The sequence below is a fragment of the Brachyhypopomus gauderio genome, chromosome 5, assembly GCF_052324685.1.
Source record: "Brachyhypopomus gauderio isolate BG-103 chromosome 5, BGAUD_0.2, whole genome shotgun sequence".
NCBI lineage: Eukaryota > Metazoa > Chordata > Actinopteri > Gymnotiformes > Hypopomidae > Brachyhypopomus > Brachyhypopomus gauderio.
Genome location: NC_135215.1, coordinates 34,394,565 through 34,418,998, shown reverse-complemented (window position 1 = coordinate 34,418,998; position 24,434 = coordinate 34,394,565). Strand labels below are relative to the sequence as shown.

Here is a 24,434-nt window from a genome sequence, read left to right as displayed (position 1 = left end):
ACCAGGGCGCTGGAATGTCAAGCGGCGCGCGTTAACCTCTCACGTGCAGCCGGTTGCTAGGCTATGGAACGCCATTTGGCTCAAAACGTCTAGAATGACGTCCGTGTTAACACGTCAAATTTGGACGTCTTAAGACGTACAAAAATGCCGTGTTAAGACGTCACTTTTTGACGTCTTAAGACGTTTTAACGTCTTAACACGACGTTTAAAATTGGGTGCTACCACTTCATCAATTGCTGAGGGGAGAAATCCAAACACTGCCAAAAAGCCCCGCCCCCATTGTGAAAGCAGCAAATAGAGCAAAGAGGACACAGAACCCCTTCTCTTTAACCCCTTCAGACCCGAATTATGTTCCAGTAATGAAAGAATATATACAAATGCAATTTTCTGTCTGTAATGAACTCCAAAACAAGACTCAGTAAAAAAAATTAAATATAATACTTTTATAGTAATTTTTTTTATGTCCACTGCAGTGGATGGTGGGTCTTAACTGTTGTAAAGCAATGCTATACAATATGTATAATTTTATGGTTTGTTTGTTTTTCCCTTTTTGAACATAAACCTGATCAATAGACTAAAAATGCTATCCAAGTTTTGGGAACATTCAGATTCAGATTCAGATTCAGATTCAGAAATACTTTATTAATCCCCTGGGGGAAATTGCAATTGTTACGGCTGCTCCTCTTAATAAAAGTACACTATATAAAAAATGCCAAGAATATTTACATAATTAAATAACAAATCAAACAGAGTTTAGGAGAAGAAATAGAAATAAATAAAAATAAATAAAATAACGTGTCAATAGAATAAAAAATAAAGTGTCAGTAGAAATAAAAATAAAGTGTGAAGTGTCAGATGCAATTGTTGTTGTTATTGAAGAGGGTATTGCACATTTGAAACGTAATAATAATATTGTATGATCTTGTAATAATAATAGTATTGCACATTTGGAGGTAATACTAGTAGTAAACATTACACAGATGAATATTGAGCATTATGCTTTTAAAGAGGAGTTGTATAGTTTAATGGCCACAGGTAAAAATGATCTTCTGTGGCGCTCTGTAGTGCATTTTGGATTTATGAGTCTCTCACTGAAAGTACTCCTGTGTCTCATTACAGTGTTGTAGAGTGGGTGGGATACATTGTTCATAATACCCCTCAGCTTAGACAGAGTCCTCCTTTCTGACACTGCCGTCAGCGAGTCCAGCTCCTCACCCACAACATCACCGGCCTTACGAATCAGTTTATTAAGTCTGTTGGCATCTGCCACCTTCAGCTTACTCCCCCAACATGCCACAGCATACAGGATAGCACTCGCCACAACAGACTCATAGAAGATCTTCAGCATGGTCCGGCAGATGTTGAAAGACCTCAGACGCCTCAAAAAATAGAGGCGACTTTGGCCCTTCCTGTAGAGGACATCAGTGTTCATACCCCAGTCCAGTTTATGGTCAATGTGAACACCTAGATATTTGTAGTGTTCAACCATGTCAACACTGACCCCCCTGATGGACATAGGGGTCACCGGTGCCTTGTCCCTCCTCAGGTCCACAACCAGTTCTTTAGTCTTTGTTAAATTAAGCTGCAGATGGTTCATCTCGCACCATTCAACAAAGTCATTCACCGTCGTCCGATACTCATCCTCATCACCCTTGCTGATACATCCAACTATTGCTGAGTCATCAGAAAACTTCTGAAGGTGGCAAGTCTCTGTGCAGTAGTTGAAGTCCGTGGTGTAGAGAGTGAAAAGGAAGGGAGAGAGGACAGTCCCCTGTGGAGCACCGACGTTGCTAACCACCCTGTCCGACACACACTGCTGCAAACGTACATACTGTGGTCTGCCGGTAAGGTAGTCAGTAATCCAGGTCACAATGGGGGTATCCACCTTCATCCTTTTCAGTTTCTCACTCAGGAGATCAGGCCGAATGGTGTTAAAAGCACTGGAGAAATCGAAAAACATGATCCTCACTGTGCTGGCTGGCCTGTCTAGATGAGCGTAGACTCTGTTCAGGAGGTATATGATGGCATCATCAACTCCCAGACGTGGCTGATAGGCGAACTGGATTGGATCCAGAAGTGGCTGAACCATAGGCCGTATCTGATCCAGGATGAGCCTTTCCATGGTCTTCATAATGTGAGACGTCAATGCTACAGGCCTGTAGTCCTTGATGCCGCTCGGTCTCGGCGTCTTCGGGACAGGAACAATGCACGACGTCTTCCACAGCACTGGAACCCTCTGTAGACTCAGGCTCAAGTCGAAAACATATTTAAGAACTCCCCCAAGCTGGTCGGCACAGGCTTTAAGCACCCTGGGGGGGATGCCATCAGGTCCTGCAGCCTTATTGTTCTGGAGTCTTTTAAGTTGTCTTCTCACCTGGTCAGTGGTGATAGACAGTGTAGAGGTGATGTGTGAAGGGGTGGTGGAGGTGTGAGGCAGACCATCGGGGGAGGGAGGCAGACCATCGGGGGAAGGAGAAGGAGGAGGGGTGGATGGTACAGTGGGCTTCTGAGGGCCATCTGAGGGATCCAGACAGGGGGGGACAGAACCTGTAATGTCGAATCTGTTAAAAAACAGATTTAACTCATTAGCCCTGTCCATGTTGCCTTCCATCTCTTATTATGAAAAAGTAATATATATAACAAGGAGAAATTAGTTGAAATTATGGATGCATGTACGATTCCCAGTACATTCGCAAACCTCAGAACTCCCATTGCAATGTGCAAGCCTACAAGGGCTTCTATTTCATGCACTGATGCACTGCCATCTTCAGAAGTTTTCTGATGATGAGGAATATAAATATCTAGGGGTCCACATCGATAATAAACTGGACTGGGCTAAGAACACTGACGCCCTTTACAAAAAGGGACAAAGTCGTCTCTACTTTTTGAGGCGCCTGAGGTCCTTTAACATCTGTCAGGTCATGCTAAAAGTCTTTTATGAGTCTGTGGTGGCGAGTGCTATCCTCTATGCCGTCACATGCCGGGGTAGCAGACTGAGGAGGGAGGACGCCAACAGATTCAATAAATTAATACGCAGGGCCGGTGATGTAGTGGGTGTGGAGCTGGACTCTTTGGATGCAGTCTCTGATAGAAGGACGCTGTCTAGACTGCATGCCATTATGGACAATGTCTCCCATCCACTAGTGATGAGACATAGGAGCACATTCACCGCTCGTCTCATCACACCAAAATGTACCACAGAGCGTCACAGGAGGTCATTCCTACCTGTGGCCATGAAGCTCTATAACTCCTCCCTCAATACATGACACAATACAGGACACTACTGTTTATTTTCAGTTTATTTTTATTTTATTGTTAATTTAATTTTATTTTATTTTATTACATATTATGTGCAATACCTACTTATTTTACATTTTATTTTAAATTCAATATTAGGATGTTTATTCTTTATTATTTTGTACATATTTTTATATTTTATAGAGGTGTTTTATTAAAATAATATGCAAATGGTTGCACTGTAACAAAAGCAATTTCCCCCTGGGATTAATAAAGTATTCTGATTCTGATTCATGTTTGTAGCCCCTCACAGCAGTTTTTTCAGCATAGACATTTGTCATGGTGGTCATCAGCTCAAACATCTCTTGTGGAACGTATCATTTGAAGTAAGCATATGGAGTTAATGGTTCAGTGATGTTTGTGATAGGATCTTCCCAAGTAGACGCCACTGGACGTTTGTTCTTTGTTAGGCTAGCATAAGGATCACCTTCACAATATAAAACAATCTCTTCCTAATTTTCCTGCCCTGATCCTTCCTCATCATGTAGTATCTCAAGAACAACGTCTTGTCCTATCACTGGTACTTCCTCATCTCCTGGAATAAATAATAAAAGTAGCTATATGTTCATACATTGTTTTATGGACAACAATGGGAGTGTTGGAGTACCAGTATTTAACAGATAGCTACACTTATCTACTCTTGAGAGACATGCACTCTACATCTTCACCATCATTACTATCCAAACTTTCAATTTCTGATATATTTCTGCTGTCAAATAACTGAAATATTAATGAATTTTTTTAATGGTTCTGATATTCCAAAATTTGTTTTATTTCTTATTTACAGAATGCTTTTGAAGTTTATGTATTCAACTGTAATTTATTTGTTCATTTGTAATAAACATCAAGTGACTGAGACTGCTTGCTTATTCTAAAACTTATAATGACATTAATTCAAAGTTGTATGTGTGTATGACCTCACTGTCTCAACCAATATTTTTACATTAGCTTCCTATAGCCATATACAAAGAATTTACATGACAATCATAGATTTAATATCAATTTGTTCTGTCTCACTACCCTGGTATCGTGAAATAACTTACACCATTAACAGTTTAGAACATATTTGGTAAAAGTTATACTTCATCAAGATGTGAGCTAGTAGCAGTTTAATCACAACCATGGGTATTGTCTTCTGTTTAGCAAGAATCGTTGGTTTCTTCAAGAAACAGGAGTGGGGATTTCCAAGAATGAAGTTTTTTTGTATGTACTTTTTATTCCAAAGTAATCTGACAGTCTACCAACACATAGGTTACATAAAGAAAAAACCACACCCCTTGAGGTGTTAAAGAATTTACATACAGACATACATTGTCGGGGGAGAATCCCATATGGCAGACTGTAAGATAGCCCCAGCCGGGTGGTTGTTACATCAAAGGAGCGCACCAAGGTCAAGGGGCTTTTTATTGTCATTACATCTGAGCACAGGTACAGAGTGTGATGAAATTTTGTTCCTCCGGAACCATGGTGCAACACAAATCAACAGTACAACAGACAACAAAGTGCAGCAGGGTAACAAAACAATGTGCAAAATGTGCAATCTCACAGCAAGACATTACAATAAATACAACAGGCCAGAGACAATTGAGACATGGTGTAAAGTGCTGGTGCAGTGCAATGTGGTATGAGATAAGTGATGTACTGTGTCATATGGAACATACATGAACACAGTGGTTCTGAGGTAGTTATTAGGTCCTGTGGGAGAGCAGCAAATATTTCTGGTGGGGGGTTTCAGTGCATGTGTGGGGACAGATCAGTGTTGGTGTGTGTCAGTTCCGTGTATGGGAGTTGAGGAGCCTGATTGCCTGGTGAAGGAAGCTATTACAGAGTCTGGAGGTGGAGGCTTGGATGCTCCTGTATATTTTGCCAGACGGCATCAGAGTGAAGAGACCGTGTGATGGGTGGGTTGGGTCTTCCACAATGCTGGTGGCTTTGCGGATGCAGCGTGTGGTATAGATGTCACTGATCGAGGGGAGAGAGACACCAATGATAGATGCAATCAAGATTAACACAATAGGTAAATAGAACAAAGAGGTCTCGCGGGAGATCAGTATAACTGGCATATGTATCATATTTAAGAGAGGAAGTTAAGTACCTGTTCAAAAATATCAGTTCCCAAATTGTCTCTTGCACTCCCCAAAGGATTTATGTTTTGCCTGAGGTGTCCCAATTGTTCTTCAGTAGGTATAAACTGATTAACAGGGACATCAATTGTTTGAGGCCAGTCAAAGGCAGGCACTCTAGCCCCGTGGGCCTCCGCTGCGGCCGCCCCTGCCCCGTGGCCCTCCGCTGCCCTCAATCCAACTGTTGCAAACGGGTTCCTGACCATCCCCTGGCACTGTCTGTTCATCTGCATCTGTTCATCTGCAAACACACCTTGAATGCCAGTGTGATGTTGCAAATGTTGTGACAGACAACCTTGCACAAAAATCTGATACGGTGACATGTGTTGAGCAGTTCTTAACTTGTGGTGGTTCCACTGACTAACAAACAACCTGAGATCACTTTGTTTATCTCCCTCGGATAAACCGTGAAGAGCCCAGATGTGTATTTCATTACTGGATTCCAATTTTCGTTCATTCTCCAGATATACAAACAACGAATGATAGACGTTTGTAACACCTCTCCACACATCGCCTCACAGTCTCTCAATGCGCTGGTTATGAGTGCTCCTCCCTCGTAAAGCACTTCCCCTGCTTGAGCCTCGGAAGACATCCATAAAGAGACACATCACATTGTTTTCCCCTCCATGGTCACATCTGACCCTTGAAGGGACACCATACTGGCTGACCGCTCCAATGAACAGATCCATTACAGTGTCACTTCTGTTGTTGTTCGACGCATGAAGGAACACCACAAGTCTGCTGTAACCATCAATACCTCCATGGATCACAATTCTCCACCTAAAAAATATGGAAAAAGATCAGGGAGTGACAGAAGAAGAAAAAACACATTAAATGAAAAGCTATTCACACAAATAGTTTGAATGTAGCTACAACGAGGACTACGCCTCTATGCTATGGTTGGGCTTTCATAGTGGTGGGGGGGGGTCACTGCTGCATTCAAATGAATTCACACTTAATATAATGTCATTATTAGTCCCCCAATATCCCCCACTTATAACTAACAGACATCTTTATATCCAACCAACTTGGGCAAGCATTGTATGTGCAAGAGGTAAACAGTAGTGTTTTTATTCTCCTGTTTTAACATATAACCAAAAATCTTAAATGATAGTTGGGATGATGATTATTTTTGTAATAGTATAAAGATTCCAATCCATTACACCAGACTCTTAAATAACAGTTATTATAAAGAGTACAGCAACCATATTTTATAGCCTTGAATTGGAGGTTGGGTGACTGCTGCCCCTACTTTTTTAATATTCCATTCTTGCAGTTTGACCTGATTAGGTCCCAAATGAGCCTCCACCTGTTACTATATGGATATAAGTGGTACGCAGTTCAGTAGTTGTTGCTTTTAAAGACTTGACACCTATTGAATTTATGATTCAACAGTTACATTTAGAGCTGTTCCCATCCATTTCTAATACCATCTTGTTCCATTAACCCTGTTCCCATCCATTTCCTAATGTCTTAGGCAAAAACTGCATTTTCTTTGCAACAGATGTACTCTTTGTTCCTTCCTAGACACACAGTCCTCACCTGAACTAATCTAGACACAGACTTTGGACATTTTCCCCATTTACATTTATATTGTTGTCATTCCCTAAGATTATACAAGATTGAACTTAACAATACCAACTTCATAATCAAAGAGTTAGCTTTACATTGGCTATTGACACAGTTGGTGCAAATAAATCAACTTAAGTAAAACAGTTTCTATTGCTACTTACTTAATGAGTTTATGGTTTCCATCTATATGCCACAGTGAATTTGGTCCTGCCACTCTGTATGTTCTTCTGTGAAGCCTGTGGGACATAGTCCGGAGAGCAGCACCTTTAGGATTAGTCCTGATTACACTTTGACGAACACGTCGTCTCTGGACTAGGACGCCTTCACCAGCAAACCGAGCCCCAACAGCTTCAGGTCCTATTTCGTCATTGGCAGAGACAATCTCCAGCACACGGTTGTCAAGTGCTTCATCTGACAGAGCTGTGTAACGGCCCCGGAAAGATAGATTGTACTGTCTAGAAACACAAAGTGTATAAGAATGCGGATTAGTTTTACGATAAGGGAAAGACATATTTTAATACTGTGCTACAGTAGGAAAATACAATCAATACAGTCAACTGCTTTACAGTGAACAAATCATAAATCAGATACTAAAACAAACAGAACTCATTCACATATTTTAAGTGCAATTCCAAAAATGTGGCTAGTAAATTAGAATTTTCAACTGCTGTGTTATATGAATACAAAAGGACTACACTAATACACGAATCATGTATGTTTTTTTCAAAACTGTGATTTTATGCAAATAATTTAAATCAATCCAAGCTGCACTATACTGTATCTTGAAGTAGTTACTCCACCCCCTTACTTGATATATAAATTTAATGTGTTTCCACTTAGAAATTCCTATTTAAATGTCCAAAATACACAAAAATTTGGATGGAGGGGGGCCACCACTTTTAATCACAGATCATGCTCCATCATGCACTCTACTCCAGATAAGAGCTAATTAGCACAGGTTTCTGTTAGCTAATGGATCAGAGCTAAGCAGTGTTCTACTGCGAGCATATTAGCTTCCTTGTGATGCTGCATCAGTGTTAGTTCAAGACAGTGACTGTCTTCACATATATCATGTGTTATTCTACATCCTACTGGTGTGCAATTAAATTTGCAGTTCCAAAATTTTGTGTTCATTATTCAATTTGTAGACAGAACAATTCACAAATGTTTCATATAAGTGCTTAAAAAAAAGACCTATCAACACATACCTTAACCGTCATTTCACTGTGCTTCTTGATACACAGTTAAATTATAACATCTGCAACTGTTGTTGTGTTACTTGACACACTGATCTCCCCACGTGTCCTGCCCTTCGTGGTACAGTGAAACCAGGAAAAGCTATAGTCCAAGAGAAAGTAGCATAGAATTAATAAAAATAACAGAAAATGGAAAAAACAAATCAACTTCAGATTTGAAATAGAAAAACCAATGAGCCCAAGTAAAATGATTTGCTTTGGAATTTCATATGTTGGTTATACAGTTTATACAGAAATATTTTTGCAAACATTCAATTGCAGTTGTTACTGCTAAGGGTGTCACAATCAGTTAATAAGCTTAAATAACCTTTTCACATTCTATACATTTTAACTACATTTTTATCTATGATAAACGTATTTATGAAATCAGCTGGAGAGCATTTGAACACAACACTGTTACAAAGCTAACTAGAACAATGCATTTCCTGAACGAAATACTATAGGGCTTGAAAAGGTGTGCCCGTTATTAAGTTAGTTACAGTTGACAATTCAACCCTAGGCTAAAATAAGGGTTGCAGATGTCTGCTTGGTGTATGTGTGTGTTAGTGTGTGGACTGGGTATGAGATATGTATCTGTGTGTGTTTGTGGAGTGGGAATGAAAGGTGTGTGTCTTTGTAGTGTTTATGTGTATGTGGAGTGGGTATGAGAGACCGGTCTTTATGTGTGTATGTGGAGTGGGTATAAGAGATGTATGTATGTATGTATGTATGTGTGTGTGGTGTGTATGTGCAGTGGGTATGGGAGATGTATGTATGTATGTGTGTGTGGTGTATATGTGCAGTGGGTATGAGAGATGTATGTATGTATGTATGTGTGTGGTGTATATGTGCAGTGGGTATGAGAGATGTATGTATGTATGTATGTGTGTGTGGTGTATATGTGCAGTGGGTATGAGAGATGTATGTATGTATGGTGTACATGTGTAGTGGGTATGAGAGATGTATGTATGTATGGTGTACATGTGTAGTGGGTATGAGAGATGTATGCATGTGTGTCTGTGTGGTGTATATGGAGTGGCTATGAGAGAGAGATGTAGTGTAATATTATTGGGTTACTGTTTCTTTAAGTTGTGTGTGTGTGTGAGAAAGAGTGCGCGAGGAGCGAGAACGAGAAAGGAAATTTACTTCTGTTGAGTGAATTCGCTTGTATTAATGTTAAAATAAAAGAGAAGAGTTGTCAACAGTGTGTGCGAGAGATGTGCGTGTGTGCACGTGCGTGTGTGGGGGGAGGGGGAGAGACATTCCTCACACTAACTAATCTCTGTTACTGTGAGTGGAGAAGGCTTGTTTAATGTGATTTGCACACTCCTAACAAACGGTCGTAGTTCGGGACACATTTAACTTATCACTTAACCGAAGAGATTGTATGAGAGAGGACCCCTTGGTGATGATTTTGGTGTAATTGTTTGACCCCAAAATGACAATTCGGATTTTGAGAAATTAACATGGGAGCTAATGGAGCAGTTTTCTGTGCCTAGTGCCAAACAAATGCTCATAACTCTAAAACGAATCGATCAAATGATTAGATATCCCGGCGTGCCAGAAAGGACAAGTTTCTCTCCCATTTAAAATTTAAATAGAGCTTCTAGGTGAAGGTGTAAGGATTTTACAGCAGTTTATCCAGGAGAGTTTTGATAATTTTTCATGCCTGCACACCCTCTAAGTCACACGGTAACTCGCAGTTGTAATTTGAAACCTCCATTCATTTCAATGGGGGGCTTAAACATTTTAAAACTTAAATTCATTCAAATCTATACATCCTATCGACTCAAAAATTACATAGCGGCTGTTTTATTTGACAAGCAAACTTACCATGTTGTCGTTGATTGCTAGCTTCCTGAATTAATTCACTGATGAGTCCAAGCATTATCAGCCACTTCGGCTTCAACCAGTCGGCCACTGGCCCAGCGAATGGTCGAGGCCATAGTCTCCAATCGGTTTCAGTCACATAAAACGTGATATAAATTCACTGTCGTAACATGACCCGTGTTCTCTACTTCTACTACAAATATGTTGATGAACTCGGTTCAGAATGAAATACAATTCACTTTAAAATATCACGAAGCCACAACTACATTTATGTGAAGAAACCAGAGTATATCAAATAACTTTTGTACACTGTACTAATTGATAGCATACCTAGTTATAACAGGTTGTACATTATCAAGTTGCTGATCATCCGACGATAAAACTCGTGAACATTCTAAAAATGTTCTACGGCAGTCGTTCAAAAAATTCCTGGAAGCCATCGCGTTCTCTACTCGACCAAATTACCTGCGCAAATAAACCCACATGGACTATTCCAAACACACCTTCACCGCCTCATCTAAGTCACGTGATAGATACGTAGCCCCAGAACCAGCCCACGTAAGGCCCATGTGACCACAACGTAAAGCCCATGTAACCACAACGTAGACGCCATGTCACCGCAACGTAGAGCCCATGTGACTAAAACGTAAGCCCTACGTCAACAAGGGGTGGGTATATTGGCGGCCACCAATAGTATGGAGGTCTAAGCATCTAAACGTCTTAAGACGTCCAAAAGTTACGTGTTAACACGGCACATTTTGTCGTGTTAAGACGTTAAAACGTCTTAAGACGTCAAAAAGTAACGTCTTAACACGGCATTTTTGTACGTCTTAAGACGTCCAAATTTGACGTGTTAACACGGACGTCATTCTAGACGTTTTGAGCCAAATGGCGTTCCATACTAGGCTGCTGGATTCGGCCGGGGGGGGGGGGGGGTTGACAATGTGGTCACGTGACTCCTTCCCTGAATCTCCGCAACGGAGAAATATCGTTATTATTATTAATGGACATTTCTTGTTGACCGAAATGACGAGGGATGTTCACGTTTTTGCACGTCAATTTGCTGCCATTGTCTGGTGGTACTACGTGTGAAACAGAGAGCATTGCCACAAAACACCTGTGGAATAAAAGATATTAAAACGAAAATAATGAATTAGCTCGTTTATTATTTAACGTCTTCGCATGTGAGACGCATGAGCAGGATAACAGGAGGTTGCCCAACGTTACGTCTTCACCTTTAATTCAACATCAACTAACCTATATAACGACTTTCGTCCAGATTTGTACTTTAAGGCTTTATTCGATCAGTATGATATTTAGCTACGTTTGAGTTCTTGTTTTATTCCAAAACTCTATCTATAGGTTTATGTTTTCACTCGTAAAGCATATGGTGTAGTCACATTAATATATCTGGTCAAATACAGCAAGCCTATTGTAATTTAATTGCAATTAATGAACATAACTGAATACATAGGGTCGCTTTATAATGTTACCAAATAACATAACAAAACTCGCTTCACTCAGGTTTCATCAGTATAAACAGAAGATTAACATGATTAAATAATAAGAAAGGAAAATGTTCAGTTACATAACATGGAATGACAATGATTCAGTTTACTCAGTAATACTTAAACAGAACTGCATACAGCATTGTTCTGAACAGAAGTAAAGCACTGTAGTGGACTAGGCCTCTGGTTTGCAGTGTAAAGACAATCACCCTAAAGACAATCATGAATGATTTCAAGGCACTTAGGTACAGAGTCATAAAACCATGCAATGTTTACAAAATCTATATATTTTTGTCTCTGTTCTTAATATTAGTATTGTCTCAAGTATACTATCCTAAGTAACTTGATTTAATTTAGCACTCCAGTAAAAAATGATTCAACTGCATTACTATCATTTCTGCTTAAGACTTTCTGACAAAGAGCTTCACCCAAAGTCTTCTAAAACATCCTGCCTTTTAATAACACATGACCTATCAGATGGGCCCAGGAACGGAACAACTCTTAAAATGTAAGAAGTCATTTGAAAGATATTTTGAAAGATTAGGAGGTGTATAATGAGTCAGCTATAACATTCTTCATGAAGTTATTCTGATTTCCCAGAGCACAAAATAAAAAAGGAATACATTTAAATGACCTCCTGAGACCTCCAAGACCTTCAAGGCTCTCTGCCAAGTGTTGGCTCTCCTAGCCCCAGAAGACCTTGGAAGCAAACACCCACACACCAACATTTCTATTTCCTCTTTACTGGTTGGACTGTTGCACTATGATTATCACTGATAATAACTGAATTATTTCTGTCTTTCTTTACCTGCTGCTTCTGTATGTGTCATTGTACTCTGCATGCTGCAATGACAAGCGAGGTGTGGATGCAAAAAGAAAAGAAACTCAGAGAGAGGGAGAGCGTGTGAGAGAGAGGGGGAGAGTGTGTGTGTGTGTGTGTGTGTGTGTGTGTGGTAGAGGGAGAAGGCTACGCCTCTCCCCCACCCCCTGTCTGTTTCTGGCTGCAGCACCAGACAGCACTGCGCCGGCTGCTGCTGTAGTCTGAATGGAGGCTCAGGCAGACTCCAGTGCTGCAGGTAAGAGACATATATATTTTTTGCATTAACACAGCATGGCACGCAGCAGTGCAGACATAATACTGGGACATCCCTGGCAGTGCTATTACTGAAGCAGGGCCTGGTCATTTTTGCAGACAAGGCAAATAGGTAGACCAAGCTGGCAGGATGTCTGCTTCTGTGTAGCACCACGGAGGCTCATGCATGCTTAGGATTTAAAATAGCAGAACTTGAACACATCCTGAAAATGTGTTTCTGAATACAAAATGATATGATTACAGTTTGGGGTTATTTTGTTGTTGATGTTTTTGTGTTTTGTTTTTATGGCCCACATAGAATTTGACATTGAAATGCATGTGTGCAGCATTTGCTTTGTGACATTGGCATCATAAACAAAATAAATGTATTATTTTATTAATATAATTTTTAAAATTATATTAACATCAAACTAAATTTATGTCTATTAAAAATCATATTGATAACTTCAATATATACTGTATTATTAGATACACTGTATTATTCATTAAATTTCACATATACAGTATGTGAGCCTGTAGATTTATGTAGTGATATTCAAATCAATATTAGCCAGCTCTGAAGTATATGTGACATTCTGTGTGTGGGTTGTGTGAGTGACTTATATACTGTAATGAGATTTTTGGGGTTGAGGAAGGATGACTAGAACACTGCAGAGAAGCAGTTACAGTTATACACTGTTAGGCTAAACATCTGTACACATCATGTTCTATATATATCTGATGAAGATATATGTTAAAACGAGTCATCTGTATCAAATGCTTGTATTTCTCCCTGGAGAGCAGTAATGGTTACAAAGAAACAGAACACTTGTATGTTGTGGTTGATGTCTTAGAGAAATCAATAGACGGTGGCAAACTGCATCAGCTCTTTGTGAAACAGAAGTCTATCATGTTTCCCAATTTGGGAAGTCACCAGCAAGCTTTTTAAACGAAAGGCAGACCTTCGCTACAAGTGCTTAGCTAGCAATACTCTCATCCATCACAAGTGTTTACAGCTTCCAATAAAGAAGCCAATTCTCTTCTTATGCTTTCCTCTTTTTGGCAGAGCAAAACAGAGAGAGAGACTTTCCCAAACTTCTCAAGTCCTCCAGCTCTGCCACTCTCACTGTGGAGGCACTGCACAATGCTTCAGGAGAGCATGCCGGCAGCCCCGGGTATCACTGCAGCCAGGTGCTCAGTGCTGAGAGACGCCGTAAGTGGGGGCGCCCACCAAGGGCATTGACATGGGGGTAGGGTCATGAGGACATAAGGTGGAGTCTGCCTTTCTTATGACTTTGTGAGGTGATGTAAAGTCCAGAACCATTTCTCTGAGCTAAATGTTGCTCGTTTCTGCAATGTTAGCTACATTTCTGTGGTGTTTTGTGATTGATGATGATGATGATGATGATCCCTTTACTAGTTTCTCACTACTGCACGCTGTTCTCCCTCAGAGCCACTGAGCAGTGTCTCCTCTCTGGAGGTCCACTTTGATCTGCTGGACCTGACAGAGCTCACAGACATGTCCGATCAAGAGCTGGGAGAAGTCTTTGCTGATTCAGATGAAGAGAATCACAATGAATCTTTAGCAAGTGAGTCATTATTTCATTTCCCAAGAATATACGTTTTTTTAACTGTGATAACTTTTATCTCTTCTTAAAATGGACTTTAATGGTCTTCAAGAAATAAATACACAAAGATTTAGTTTAGTCACAATGAACAAGGTAATGGAGCGTAGCGACATGTTTCTTCCCATAGTTAATATATATATTTTCTTTCTGTAGGCACATGATTATTTGATACAGCACTGAGGTGGACCGATATGTACCTCCTCCTAAATATTTAACCCTATAACTCTGCCAGAGGCATTGGCCAATCTCTGTCTCTCTCACTCATCTGTTGAGACTACTGCAGCCTTAGGTGCTCCTCTTAAGTTACGCCATGTCTGGTCTCAAAGTATCCAGACCGCTAGCTTGAGTCAGTCTTAACACAGGGAATGACCAATGCTCCAGTACAATTCTCCACAAGAAAGAACAGAGGGTTTGGAAGAGACAGAAGGACGTGCATTTGAATCTCATGTTAAAGGTCAGACTACAGCAGCCCGAGATAAAGCCAAATAAATGGTCATCAAAAGGGGCTTGCATTGCTCCTCTGAGCTCTTCCTGAGAGTCATGGCACATTTCATCGGTCCACCTCGATTTGTTCCCTCAGATCACCAGCACCCCCCGCTGCCACGTTTTCCTCACGGCGGTTATGTCCGATCGCCATCCTGGACCCGGGGGGGCAAAGGGGAGCAGCAAGCCAGAGACCGGAAGCATCACAGCGATTCGGAGAACACGGAGCCTTCGCTGAAGATCGAGCGCTCTCAATCCCAGCAACCCTGAGCCACAACCAGCCACATGCGCTCAGAGAGGACAGAATGTCCTCGTCTGGAGGCTGAACGTTCCTTCCCAAGGAAGTGATGAAGAATCTCTGGAGCGATACACGGGAACCCTGCTTGAGATAAAGTGATTTTCCTAAATGAGGCGAATGGAGTGAATGATGAACCTGAAATGCTGAAAGACTGGGTTCTTCTGGAGATGCATCACCTCTCCTTTAACCAGCAATAAACAGGAGGAGAACCTGTAGTGCAGTTCACATGGTCTTTCCTTTATATGAAGAACTTGAAGCATGACCTCGTGAAGTATCATGGCCCAATTTAGAGTCCTTACAGACTCTGGAAAAAACATAACAACGATGTAAGCGTTGTAGAGAACTACTGTGGTCTGTTTTAAGGAGAGGGGCATTTCATTTCCACTGCATGTGGGACGGTGAACACGAACACACCGCACTGTGAGTGTTCTACATGCACAGGGGGTGGAGAAGCTTAACAACATGCACATATTAACCTGCAGTCATCGCTGCTAGGTGGTGTGAACACTGGGCACAAAGCAGAAAGGACAACACTGTCATCCAGGCTTCTATGCACCACACTGTATGCAGAGCAAGGCTCCCTCCATTAGTGATATGGCCTGCTGAAATGCTCTTGACAACATCTGTCAAAATATATCTTTTTTTTTTCTATCCAGTGATTCTTTTGAAAGTCCTTCAGTCGTTCAACCAGTGGCGTCCTGATAAAATCCCAATTTAATCTAAAATAAGCAAATAACTATATGCCATTTGTGTGATTATTTTCAACATGAGCATTTATACAACTATGCTATTAATGAGACAGTTACAGGTTATTACAGGGTTAAAATATGTTAAGCATGTTACAGAACAGGGTAGAACATGATAGGAAAAGACATGCAGACAGACAGGCAAAATAAATATCAAAATTAATTAAATATAACACAGAAATAAAGAGCCTAAAAGATGGTGTGTGATTCTTACTTCTTTTTGGCATAAATTAATTTTAATGTTATAAATATATAATTTAATTTAAATTACATTTGAATATACTGTATATATGTAAATGCCAGTTTAACATACTCTGCACAAAATGAGCCTGCATCTATAGTACTCTAAATACAGCATATATTTCACAAATTATAATGTCCTAATTTCCCAACTTCACTTCTCTGCTTCAAATTTGGGCATTTCTTCTGTAGGTATAAAGAACAGCATTGAATCTCTAATAGTATTATTTTAAAAATGGACAGTTTCACATTTTAGTATAGAGCTTCTCCAAGCATTTTGGGTAGCACTGATTCTGGTGCACTGTAGACTGTGTCCATGACCTAAAATGGGAGTCTCCCTGATGAGCAGGGCGTCAGTTTCAGAGAGAGAAGCTTAGGGAGTGAGACTGTGATAAATCACAGGGCTGTGCCCTACTTGTGCTGACACAGGGAAGTCGTGGTGGCTCGGTCTGGAGTGCACTCAGCCATACAGAGGAGGTGTAGGCTCTCCAGGAAGCAGCCATGGCGAGAGATAAAGCAGAAATGACAGTGACTCTGGGAAAAGTGTTGTAAAGTAAAACGAAGGTGGGAAACCGTACAGGTTTGCACCTGCAGCAGAAACGCTCGTGAAAAATTGTTCCAGTAAATTTGCCAGTTCAGTGCCATCGACGGGACGGCACACGGCTCTTAGAAACCCTGAATGTTGTGTGGCAGACATGCTGGGAAGGTATAAGGGTTTCTGGTCGGGTCCCTCAACTGGTTCCACCTAGTGAATTGTGACTGGATTGTGTTGATAATACTTAATATTAATATGTAAAATTCCATAATATTAATATGTATTAAGAAAGAAATGAAAATCTGTTCAGAAGCTTCTCAGACCAGAAAAGGTTTTTGCCATTTATATAAAGCTGGAGTTATAATACACACATTATTATGCTTGTTTCATTGTACATAAATATATGAGCCTTTATTGTGTATGTAGTGCAGAAATTTGGCATTAAGTTGTATTTAAACCTGTGAAATCATATTTTTTAGAGAAATAACCATGATGGAAAAAGACAAAAACTTCAGTATATTTCAGCATTGTGCAGTATTTGAGATACACATGAACAATTATTGGTATTATGGAGGGAAAAACTTTTTTAATTAAATAGGTATAATGTTTGCCATATACAAATTTGTGAAAACATTTTTTCAATACCATCAAAAGCAAACTGTACAAATATACAGCAACAGCTTTTCTCTTCCCCTCTCATAAAGAGGAAATAAATCTATGACAGTAGTTCTTTCCATGACTGTTGGAAGTCTTGGAATTCAATAAGCAACGCTAACTCAGGTGGTCTATGTAACATGAAGAGTGAGAGATTATTCAAACTTCAGTGCTTTTCACTTAAAAGGGTTCTATGGTTTACCAGGTCCACTTCATGTCACTGCCGATGGTTAAGGCATTTCTCTTGTTGCTTTTAGCCCCTTGTTAATTACTGGCAAACGTGAATTGTGGTCCTGTAAGTATACAAAGTCAGGTCCTCTTCCCTACACAGACACAAGCCAAGTCAATCACACTGTCTCTGAATTCAACACCACGAGCGCCTGTGCCAAGAGGCAGAGTTCTGTGGCTCCGCCCACTTTTAGGCTGCCTGTTTTTCTCGTGATGTCGACGCCTCCCCCTGGTTCTCCCCCTGGTTCTCCCCCTTCAGCCCCTTCTCCTGATTCCAATCCTTCAGCCCTTCTGGTAGGCTCGTGTCTTCCTCAAAGCTGCCGGTGCCCTCCACAAATTGTTCATAGGTTGATTTTTCTTCAAACGGCCTGGGACCGAGCAGCTCCAACATGTCGGCCTTGTCCAGAACCTCTCTTTGCAGGAGACGCTTTCCTACCTGCATACAAACGGGACACGTCACAAAAGAAAACCTCATTACTCATCTTTCACTTTGACCTCATGGCTGCACAAAACAGTGACACTCTTTGTGAAAAACGCTTGCATTTTAATACAATTCGAGGGCAAGTTCCTACCATCTCGACCAGGTCGTGTTTCTCCGTGATGAGCTTCAGCGTTCTCTGGTAAGCACCATCCACCAGCTTTCTGACCTCCTCGTCGATCAGCTCTGCTGTAGCCTCACTGTAGGGCTTCTCCATCACCACCTCGCCCTGCCGTGGCAGGTCAAACGACACCTGCCCCACCTTTTCATTCATCCCAAACTGTATTATCTACGGGGGAGGGATGGAGGGAAGACGAGAGACAGAGAGAAAGAAGGGGAAGAGAGATGTAGAAATCAACACAGGGGGGAACAAGGTGACAGTTTATGTGCCTGTGAAAAGGGGACGGTGTATATGGCAGGGGGGCCATGTGTAGGTTTCTCCATACCTGTGCGTAGGCAGACTGGGTGACCTTCTTTAGGTCATCCTGAGCACCTGTGGTGATTTTGCCAAAGAAGACCTGCTCTGCCACACGACCGCCTAGCATCATGCACATCCTGTCAAAGAGCTGCTCCCGTGTGTAGAGGTACTGCTCTTTAGGCAGGTACTGTGCATATCCTAAGCCCTTCCCACGTGGAATAATAGACACCTGGGACACAGAGGGCCATCGAAACAGGTCTGAGTGGATGGAGACAGTAGTGCAGACAGCCATCTGTGTCCTGCATCGGCTGGTCAGAAACATTACGCTCTTCTACGTTTAAAAAAGGTAAGATAGATATTTCAGTATGGTTCATACACCTTGAGTAATGGGTCAGCGTGCTCGAGGAACCAGCCCACAATAGCATGGCCGGCCTCATGGTACGCCACCGTCTTCTTCTCGGTGGGCTGCAAAACCTGGGTCTTCTTCTCTAAACCTGGAGTGAGAACGGACAAAATGCAACATACAGAACCTGAGGATCTGAAAACTACCGAGTCCTTATGAACACGAGACAATTATGAACATGAGCTCATTGCGCTTGAATAAGTTATGCAAGTCGCTCGATGGAAGTCGCTCGAAAGAAAACAAGCCGTGCAGCGTGCTGATTTCAAGCCTCACCTCCGATCACTCGATCAATGGCCTGTTCAAAGTGTTTGGCGTTGACAGCTTCACTAAGGTGCCGGGCAGCGATGAGAGCAGCCTCATTACACACGTTCGCTATGTCAGCTCCTGACGACCCAGACACGAAACGCACAGTAAGCATCATTACCACACGTCATTACCACACAACCCACTTCACACTTAGTCTTAAGCTACAGCTACATAGAAATGGTACGATGGACAGGAAATGGCCCCAGCTCGCATTCTGCCATGGCTTCCTGATTTCTTTTTATTTTTAATACATTTTCCAATTGCAAAAGAGAGAGATTTTCGCTTCAGGTAGCTAATGTGGATGAGAAGTAGTGCAAACAAGCAATAGTCAAGCAAACTTGTCTCAACATCGTCTTAGTTAAATAACACAATCCACTTTATACAGATTTCACCTTTAGTCAATATCAAGGATTATTTAGAGTTCACAGTCTAGTTTTTCTTCGTGCTTGCTTCTCACGCCTACAGTAAACGTAAGTGATAACGCTACGTTCTAAGAAACGTACTTTTGATTTTGACATCTCTAAGGTCACAGAGAACATTTCAGTCTGCTTCCTTCAGAACACTTTGCACATATTGGTCCACATATCTTCCTAACCTGTGAAACCAGGGGTAGAGGCTGCCATTTTCCTAGCAAGAGCATCTTGGTCCAGAGTCGGGTCAAGTTTTAGAGGCCTCAGGTGAACTTTAAAGATAGAGGCTCTGCCCTTAATATCGGGAGGACCTGCATGATTCACACATAAAGCACATGAGTATATTTGCCAAGACATAAACTGGATATTTATTTTACAATGCATCATTACAAATAATGTAATAACAGTTCAGTTGGTAGAGCCTATGTCAATTTGTAATCTATTTAATAACTGATGGAATAACCTATGAATCTATTTAATAACTGACGGACAAACCTATGAATCTATTTAATAACTGACGGACAAACCTATGAATCTATTTAATAACTGACGGACAAACCTATGAATCTATTTAATAACTGACGGACAAACCTATGAATCTATTTAATAACTGACGGAATAACCTATGAATCTATACAAACCTATGAATCTATTTAATAACTGATGGACAAACCTATGAATCTATTTAATAACTGACGGACAAACCTATGAATCTATTTAATAACTGACGGACAAACCTATGAATCTATTTAATAACTGACGGAATAACCTATGAATCTATACAAACCTATGAATCTATTTAATAACTGATGGACAAACCTATGAATCTATTTAATAACTGATGGACAAACCTATGAATCTATTTAATAACTGATGGACAAACCTATGAATCTATTTAATAACTGATGGACAAACCTATGTAAATCTGTCTGTCAAATCTCCCAGGCCGCATCAGAGCAGGGTCCAGAATGTCAGGTCTGTTTGTGCCGGCTAAAACCACCACATTTGTACTGGTATTGAACCCTGTGGATAAGCCATAAATTGAGAATTTAGAACATAAAATTACTTGAAGTAACATTAAAAAGAAGATATTTTCTCTGTGAAGTTTCAGCCTTGAAATAAGACTTTAGAGCAATACAAAATTAAAAGAAGACTTTAGAGCAATACAAAATATCACCGTTTCCACTAGTGTGAGCAAATATAACTCGTATCCTGCAGCTGAGGACATACCATCCATCTCCACAAGCAGCTGGTTGAGAGTGTTCTCCTGCTCACTCTGACCTCCAAAGTTTCCTCCACCCCTCTTCCTGCCAATAGCATCAATTTCATCTATGAAAAGGATGCAAGGGGCGTTCTTCCTAGCCATGGCAAACATGTCCCTCACCTGAAGGGAATCAAGTGAACGTGTCAACTCATGTATTTTATCTTCACAAAAATTCTTACAAATAATGCAGATAGCAAAAGTGATAGGTGGAAAGCATTCTAATAAGTGATGCATTTCATTTACTTCAGAACGGCTGAAGTAACTCGTTCCTTGTGAATTTCACCCTTCCAAAACAAATAAACATTTTCGTCTTTAACACTCTTACCCTGGCTGGTCCAACTCCCACAAACATCTCGAGAAACTCGGAGCCGTTGACAGTAATGAAGGGAACGCTGGCTTCTCCAGCAGTGGCTTTTGCCAGAAGAGTCTTTCCAGTTCCTGGGGGTCCCGAGAGCACAGCACCCTTGGGATTCAAAGTGAAAGCCATTACTAAATGAAACTCCTAACCACAACAGAAGGAACTGTAATGGTGGTCCTCCACCCCGGTTTGTCCTGCCATGCCCGGATGCTCCCGACTCTCATCAGAGAGGAACAACCTTACATTTACATGCTCAGCATTTGACAGATGCTCTCATCTACAGCAATTTACATGCACTTGTCAGGATGACAGCATGTGCGCTCCCTGGGATCTGAACCCATGACCTTGGTGTTGCTGGCACCTTGCTCTACCTGCTGAACCACACGAGCTACGGGATCTCATAAGCTCATTATCAAGACTTTCTTCTTCTTTCGGCAATTCCCGTTTAGGGGTTGTCACAGCGGATCAAACTCCTCCATCTGGCCCTGTCTTGAGTGTCCTCCACTGACACACCAGCCACTCTCATATCCTCTAGCACTGCATCCATAAACCTCCTCTTAGGTCTACATCTCCTCCTCAAGACTCATTATCAAAACTTTATCTTAGGAAAAATAAATCGCAAAATAATCATTCTCTTTAGCTAGCCTCTTAAATATTGTACCTTGGGGATCTTGGCTCCCAGGTCCTTGTACTGTTGTGGGTTCTTCAGATAATTGACGAACTCCAGGATCTCCAGTTTTGCCTCCTCACATCCAGCTACATCCTTAAACTTGACATCTATTTTGTCCTTCATCATCTTGGCAGGCGATTCGCTCATGCTGAAAGGCCAACCCCTTCCTCCGCCCGCACCTCCGCTCATAGGACCCCGTCTCAGTGTGAAGACCAAAAAGCCCATCAGCAGCAAGGTGGGAATGACGTTCTTAAGAAAAGACCTGGAGGATCATATCAAAGATTAGCAAGACATGAGCTTTGTATTTCCAGTCACGTTTTGGTAAAGTATGTCAAACAAGTAGTCAAAATGGGCATGAATACCAAAGAATACTAGTCAGGCAGCAGACTACCGTGTAAGGTACAGAGGTCACTGGACGTTCATGAACACAGTCTTACCCAAAATTCTCCGAGCTGTACATGACCGCCGTTCTGTTGGAGGGCTCAAGACCCAGTTCCCAGTGGGCAGCTTCCAGATTCCTCTCAAATGTGTCCACACTGCCAATGTTAAACCACACATAGCTCTGGAGAAGACAAACAGGGTGTCAGGGGAAAATCTATTTGACACGTTATTGACAAGTATTTCTTTACCTATTCTTATAAATTCTCATCTCACTACATCACATATCTGGTGACTGCTTTCATGTAGGATGTGCAAGTAAACAATATTCAATATCTAGTAATTTTCATATATTTAAATAAACTGAACGACTTCATAGAGTTTCTCAATTATGAACATACTGTACAGGCTGTACAATATTTATGATGGTGAAAGTGTAACTTACTCCATCTGAGTTGTCTACCCCAGGTAGTAGGATAACCCGCACAAACTGCTTGTTCACAACTTCCAAGTGGTCAACCTACAGAGGTAAACAACAAATGACAGAACTAAGAATAAAGCAACAGAGACCCTCTGCAAAAAAGGGGCTTTTGCTGAGTAAACATTCAGAAAGCAAAACACGACTATCAAATATGTTTAAACAGCAAATATATTTTGTCATTTTGTTGCAATAGCTCTCTTCTCATTCTCAAAGTTGCTTTACAAAGTGGTTATATTTAAAGAACTGGTATTACCAGTATAAATTAAAGGCATCTTTCTACTACTTGATAATGTTCTTACTATTCCTCTGCCCAGGTAGTGGTGGACAAAGTCTTTCCAGGTGATCTCTTTGCCCGTGTCACGGAAGTACAAGTAAAGGAGGACTGATCCAACGCCTCCCACTGTGATCAATACGTAACGGAAATCTTTATCATCCCACGGAAAATCCCCCTATACATCAGGACGAAAGTGTGAGAGATTAACAGGCAAAGGTCACAGCATTTGTTACCAAAAACAACCTCAGACATCGTGAGCCACAGCTGTCAGCAACTCAGGTGGCATCACATATTGAAATTGTATAAAGCATGTTCCACGGGTTCTGCATTAGTCAAACACATTTCTAGGTTGTGATCTCTAGAGACATGCCTGCAGTAAACGACTCTTCCAGTCACTCTGTCTTCCTCTCTTCCCTCCTCCTCCTGAACTTCGCTCTGGCCCGCTGGGTTGACCATCTATGAGGTGAAAACAGAATCACTGTAGAGCACCATCATCAGGCCTTGACTGATAAGTTAAATATCTTAAATCAAACCTTTGGAGGATTCGCTTGAGTACAGTATGGATGGAGACAGTGCGTTTCTTACAGATGACAGTGGTTTGTGGTGGCTTGGTATAAAGGTCTGTAAGGGACATACAGATACACAATTACCAATGTAACTAAACAGCAAGACACAGAAAGAAAGCAGGTTATAGTTATAGTAGTTATAGAGATACATATGAAACAACGTGGACAGTGACTTTAAGCCAGCCATTATAACACTAACGTTATCCTGACTCGTTACTAATGAGCAATAATCCAACTCAAGTAAATGTCATTGAGGATGAGCACGGTGAGAGTGTTTAAAACACCAGATCTCTGGTTCAGTCTCAGTCTTACACGGCAGCGTCCTCGCAGTGCGGCTGATGTAAGTCTCCCCACATCAGCGCCGAGTGAAGGGCGCAGGACACACCTCGCTACCCCCCGGACCTGGGCACACAGTAACCCCACCATTAAAGACATCCTGCCGCCCCCCTCCCAAACTAAACTAATGTGTATGCGACCGCTCGTAACGGCCCCTCTATAAGTTATATTCTGCCGTTTCACTAGCTAGCATGTTAGCTAAGCTAAGCAGTTCAGCCGTAAGGGAGAAAAAAAAAATCAACAATATTCATGGTGTCCACACAACTCGCCTGAAGTCTCTTTTGTAAAGCACACATCTAGTGGTTATAAATATATATATTCAATATTATTAAAACTAGTTAATATTACTGACAAAAATATACAAGCATAAGGTGCCCCAGAATGTTGTTTTTTTAAGAGAATAGTGTCCTTGTACATCCATGCGTATATGGGTCAGCTATGGGTCCTTTACGTCTCTGCATTCTCAATTACAGATAGTTGGTGAACCTTATTGAATGTGATCTCGTTACAGGGCAATTAAGTCGAGATTAATGACCACCTACAATAAAATAGGACAGCTTCAATTACATTAGTTCTGGCATATTGTAAAAGTATAAAAACTTATATTATTTGGTTAAAAAAGACTTTGCTTTTAAGAATTCCA

The 24,434-nt window shown here is 41.1% G+C and overlaps 2 protein-coding genes and 1 long non-coding RNA gene across 3 annotated transcripts; 1 reads left to right on the top strand and 2 right to left on the bottom strand.

Moving 5' to 3' along the window:
• Window positions 1-4,474: 4,474 nt before the first annotated feature.
• LOC143515262 (uncharacterized) lies at window positions 4,475-10,919 on the bottom strand. Its single transcript, XR_013131084.1, has 5 exons — window positions 10,061-10,919; window positions 8,201-8,330; window positions 7,154-7,447; window positions 5,393-6,200; window positions 4,475-5,259 (listed from the first exon to the last, which is right to left on the bottom strand). It is a non-coding gene; the product is annotated as an uncharacterized LOC143515262 (long non-coding RNA).
• A 1,606-nt stretch (window positions 10,920-12,525) lies between these two features.
• Window positions 12,526-16,771, top strand: dbndd1 (dysbindin domain containing 1). Its single transcript, XM_077004608.1, has 4 exons — window positions 12,526-12,641; window positions 13,704-13,850; window positions 14,089-14,226; window positions 14,846-16,771. Exons 1-4 carry the CDS (start codon window positions 12,611-12,613, stop codon window positions 15,016-15,018), a joined length of 489 nt encoding a protein of 162 aa, XP_076860723.1. The 5' UTR covers window positions 12,526-12,610; the 3' UTR covers window positions 15,019-16,771.
• A 362-nt stretch (window positions 16,772-17,133) lies between these two features.
• Window positions 17,134-24,036, bottom strand: afg3l1 (AFG3-like AAA ATPase 1). The gene is made up of 16 exons (XM_077007398.1): window positions 23,768-24,036; window positions 23,423-23,510; window positions 23,260-23,345; window positions 22,915-23,064; window positions 22,580-22,654; window positions 22,194-22,318; window positions 21,748-22,018; window positions 21,054-21,191; window positions 20,695-20,848; window positions 20,380-20,487; window positions 19,650-19,775; window positions 19,022-19,132; window positions 18,724-18,839; window positions 18,374-18,574; window positions 18,022-18,216; window positions 17,134-17,885 (listed from the first exon to the last, which is right to left on the bottom strand). Exons 1-16 carry the CDS (start codon window positions 23,888-23,890, stop codon window positions 17,640-17,642), a joined length of 2,313 nt encoding a protein of 770 aa, XP_076863513.1. The 5' UTR covers window positions 23,891-24,036; the 3' UTR covers window positions 17,134-17,639.
• Window positions 24,037-24,434: the final 398 nt, after the last annotated feature.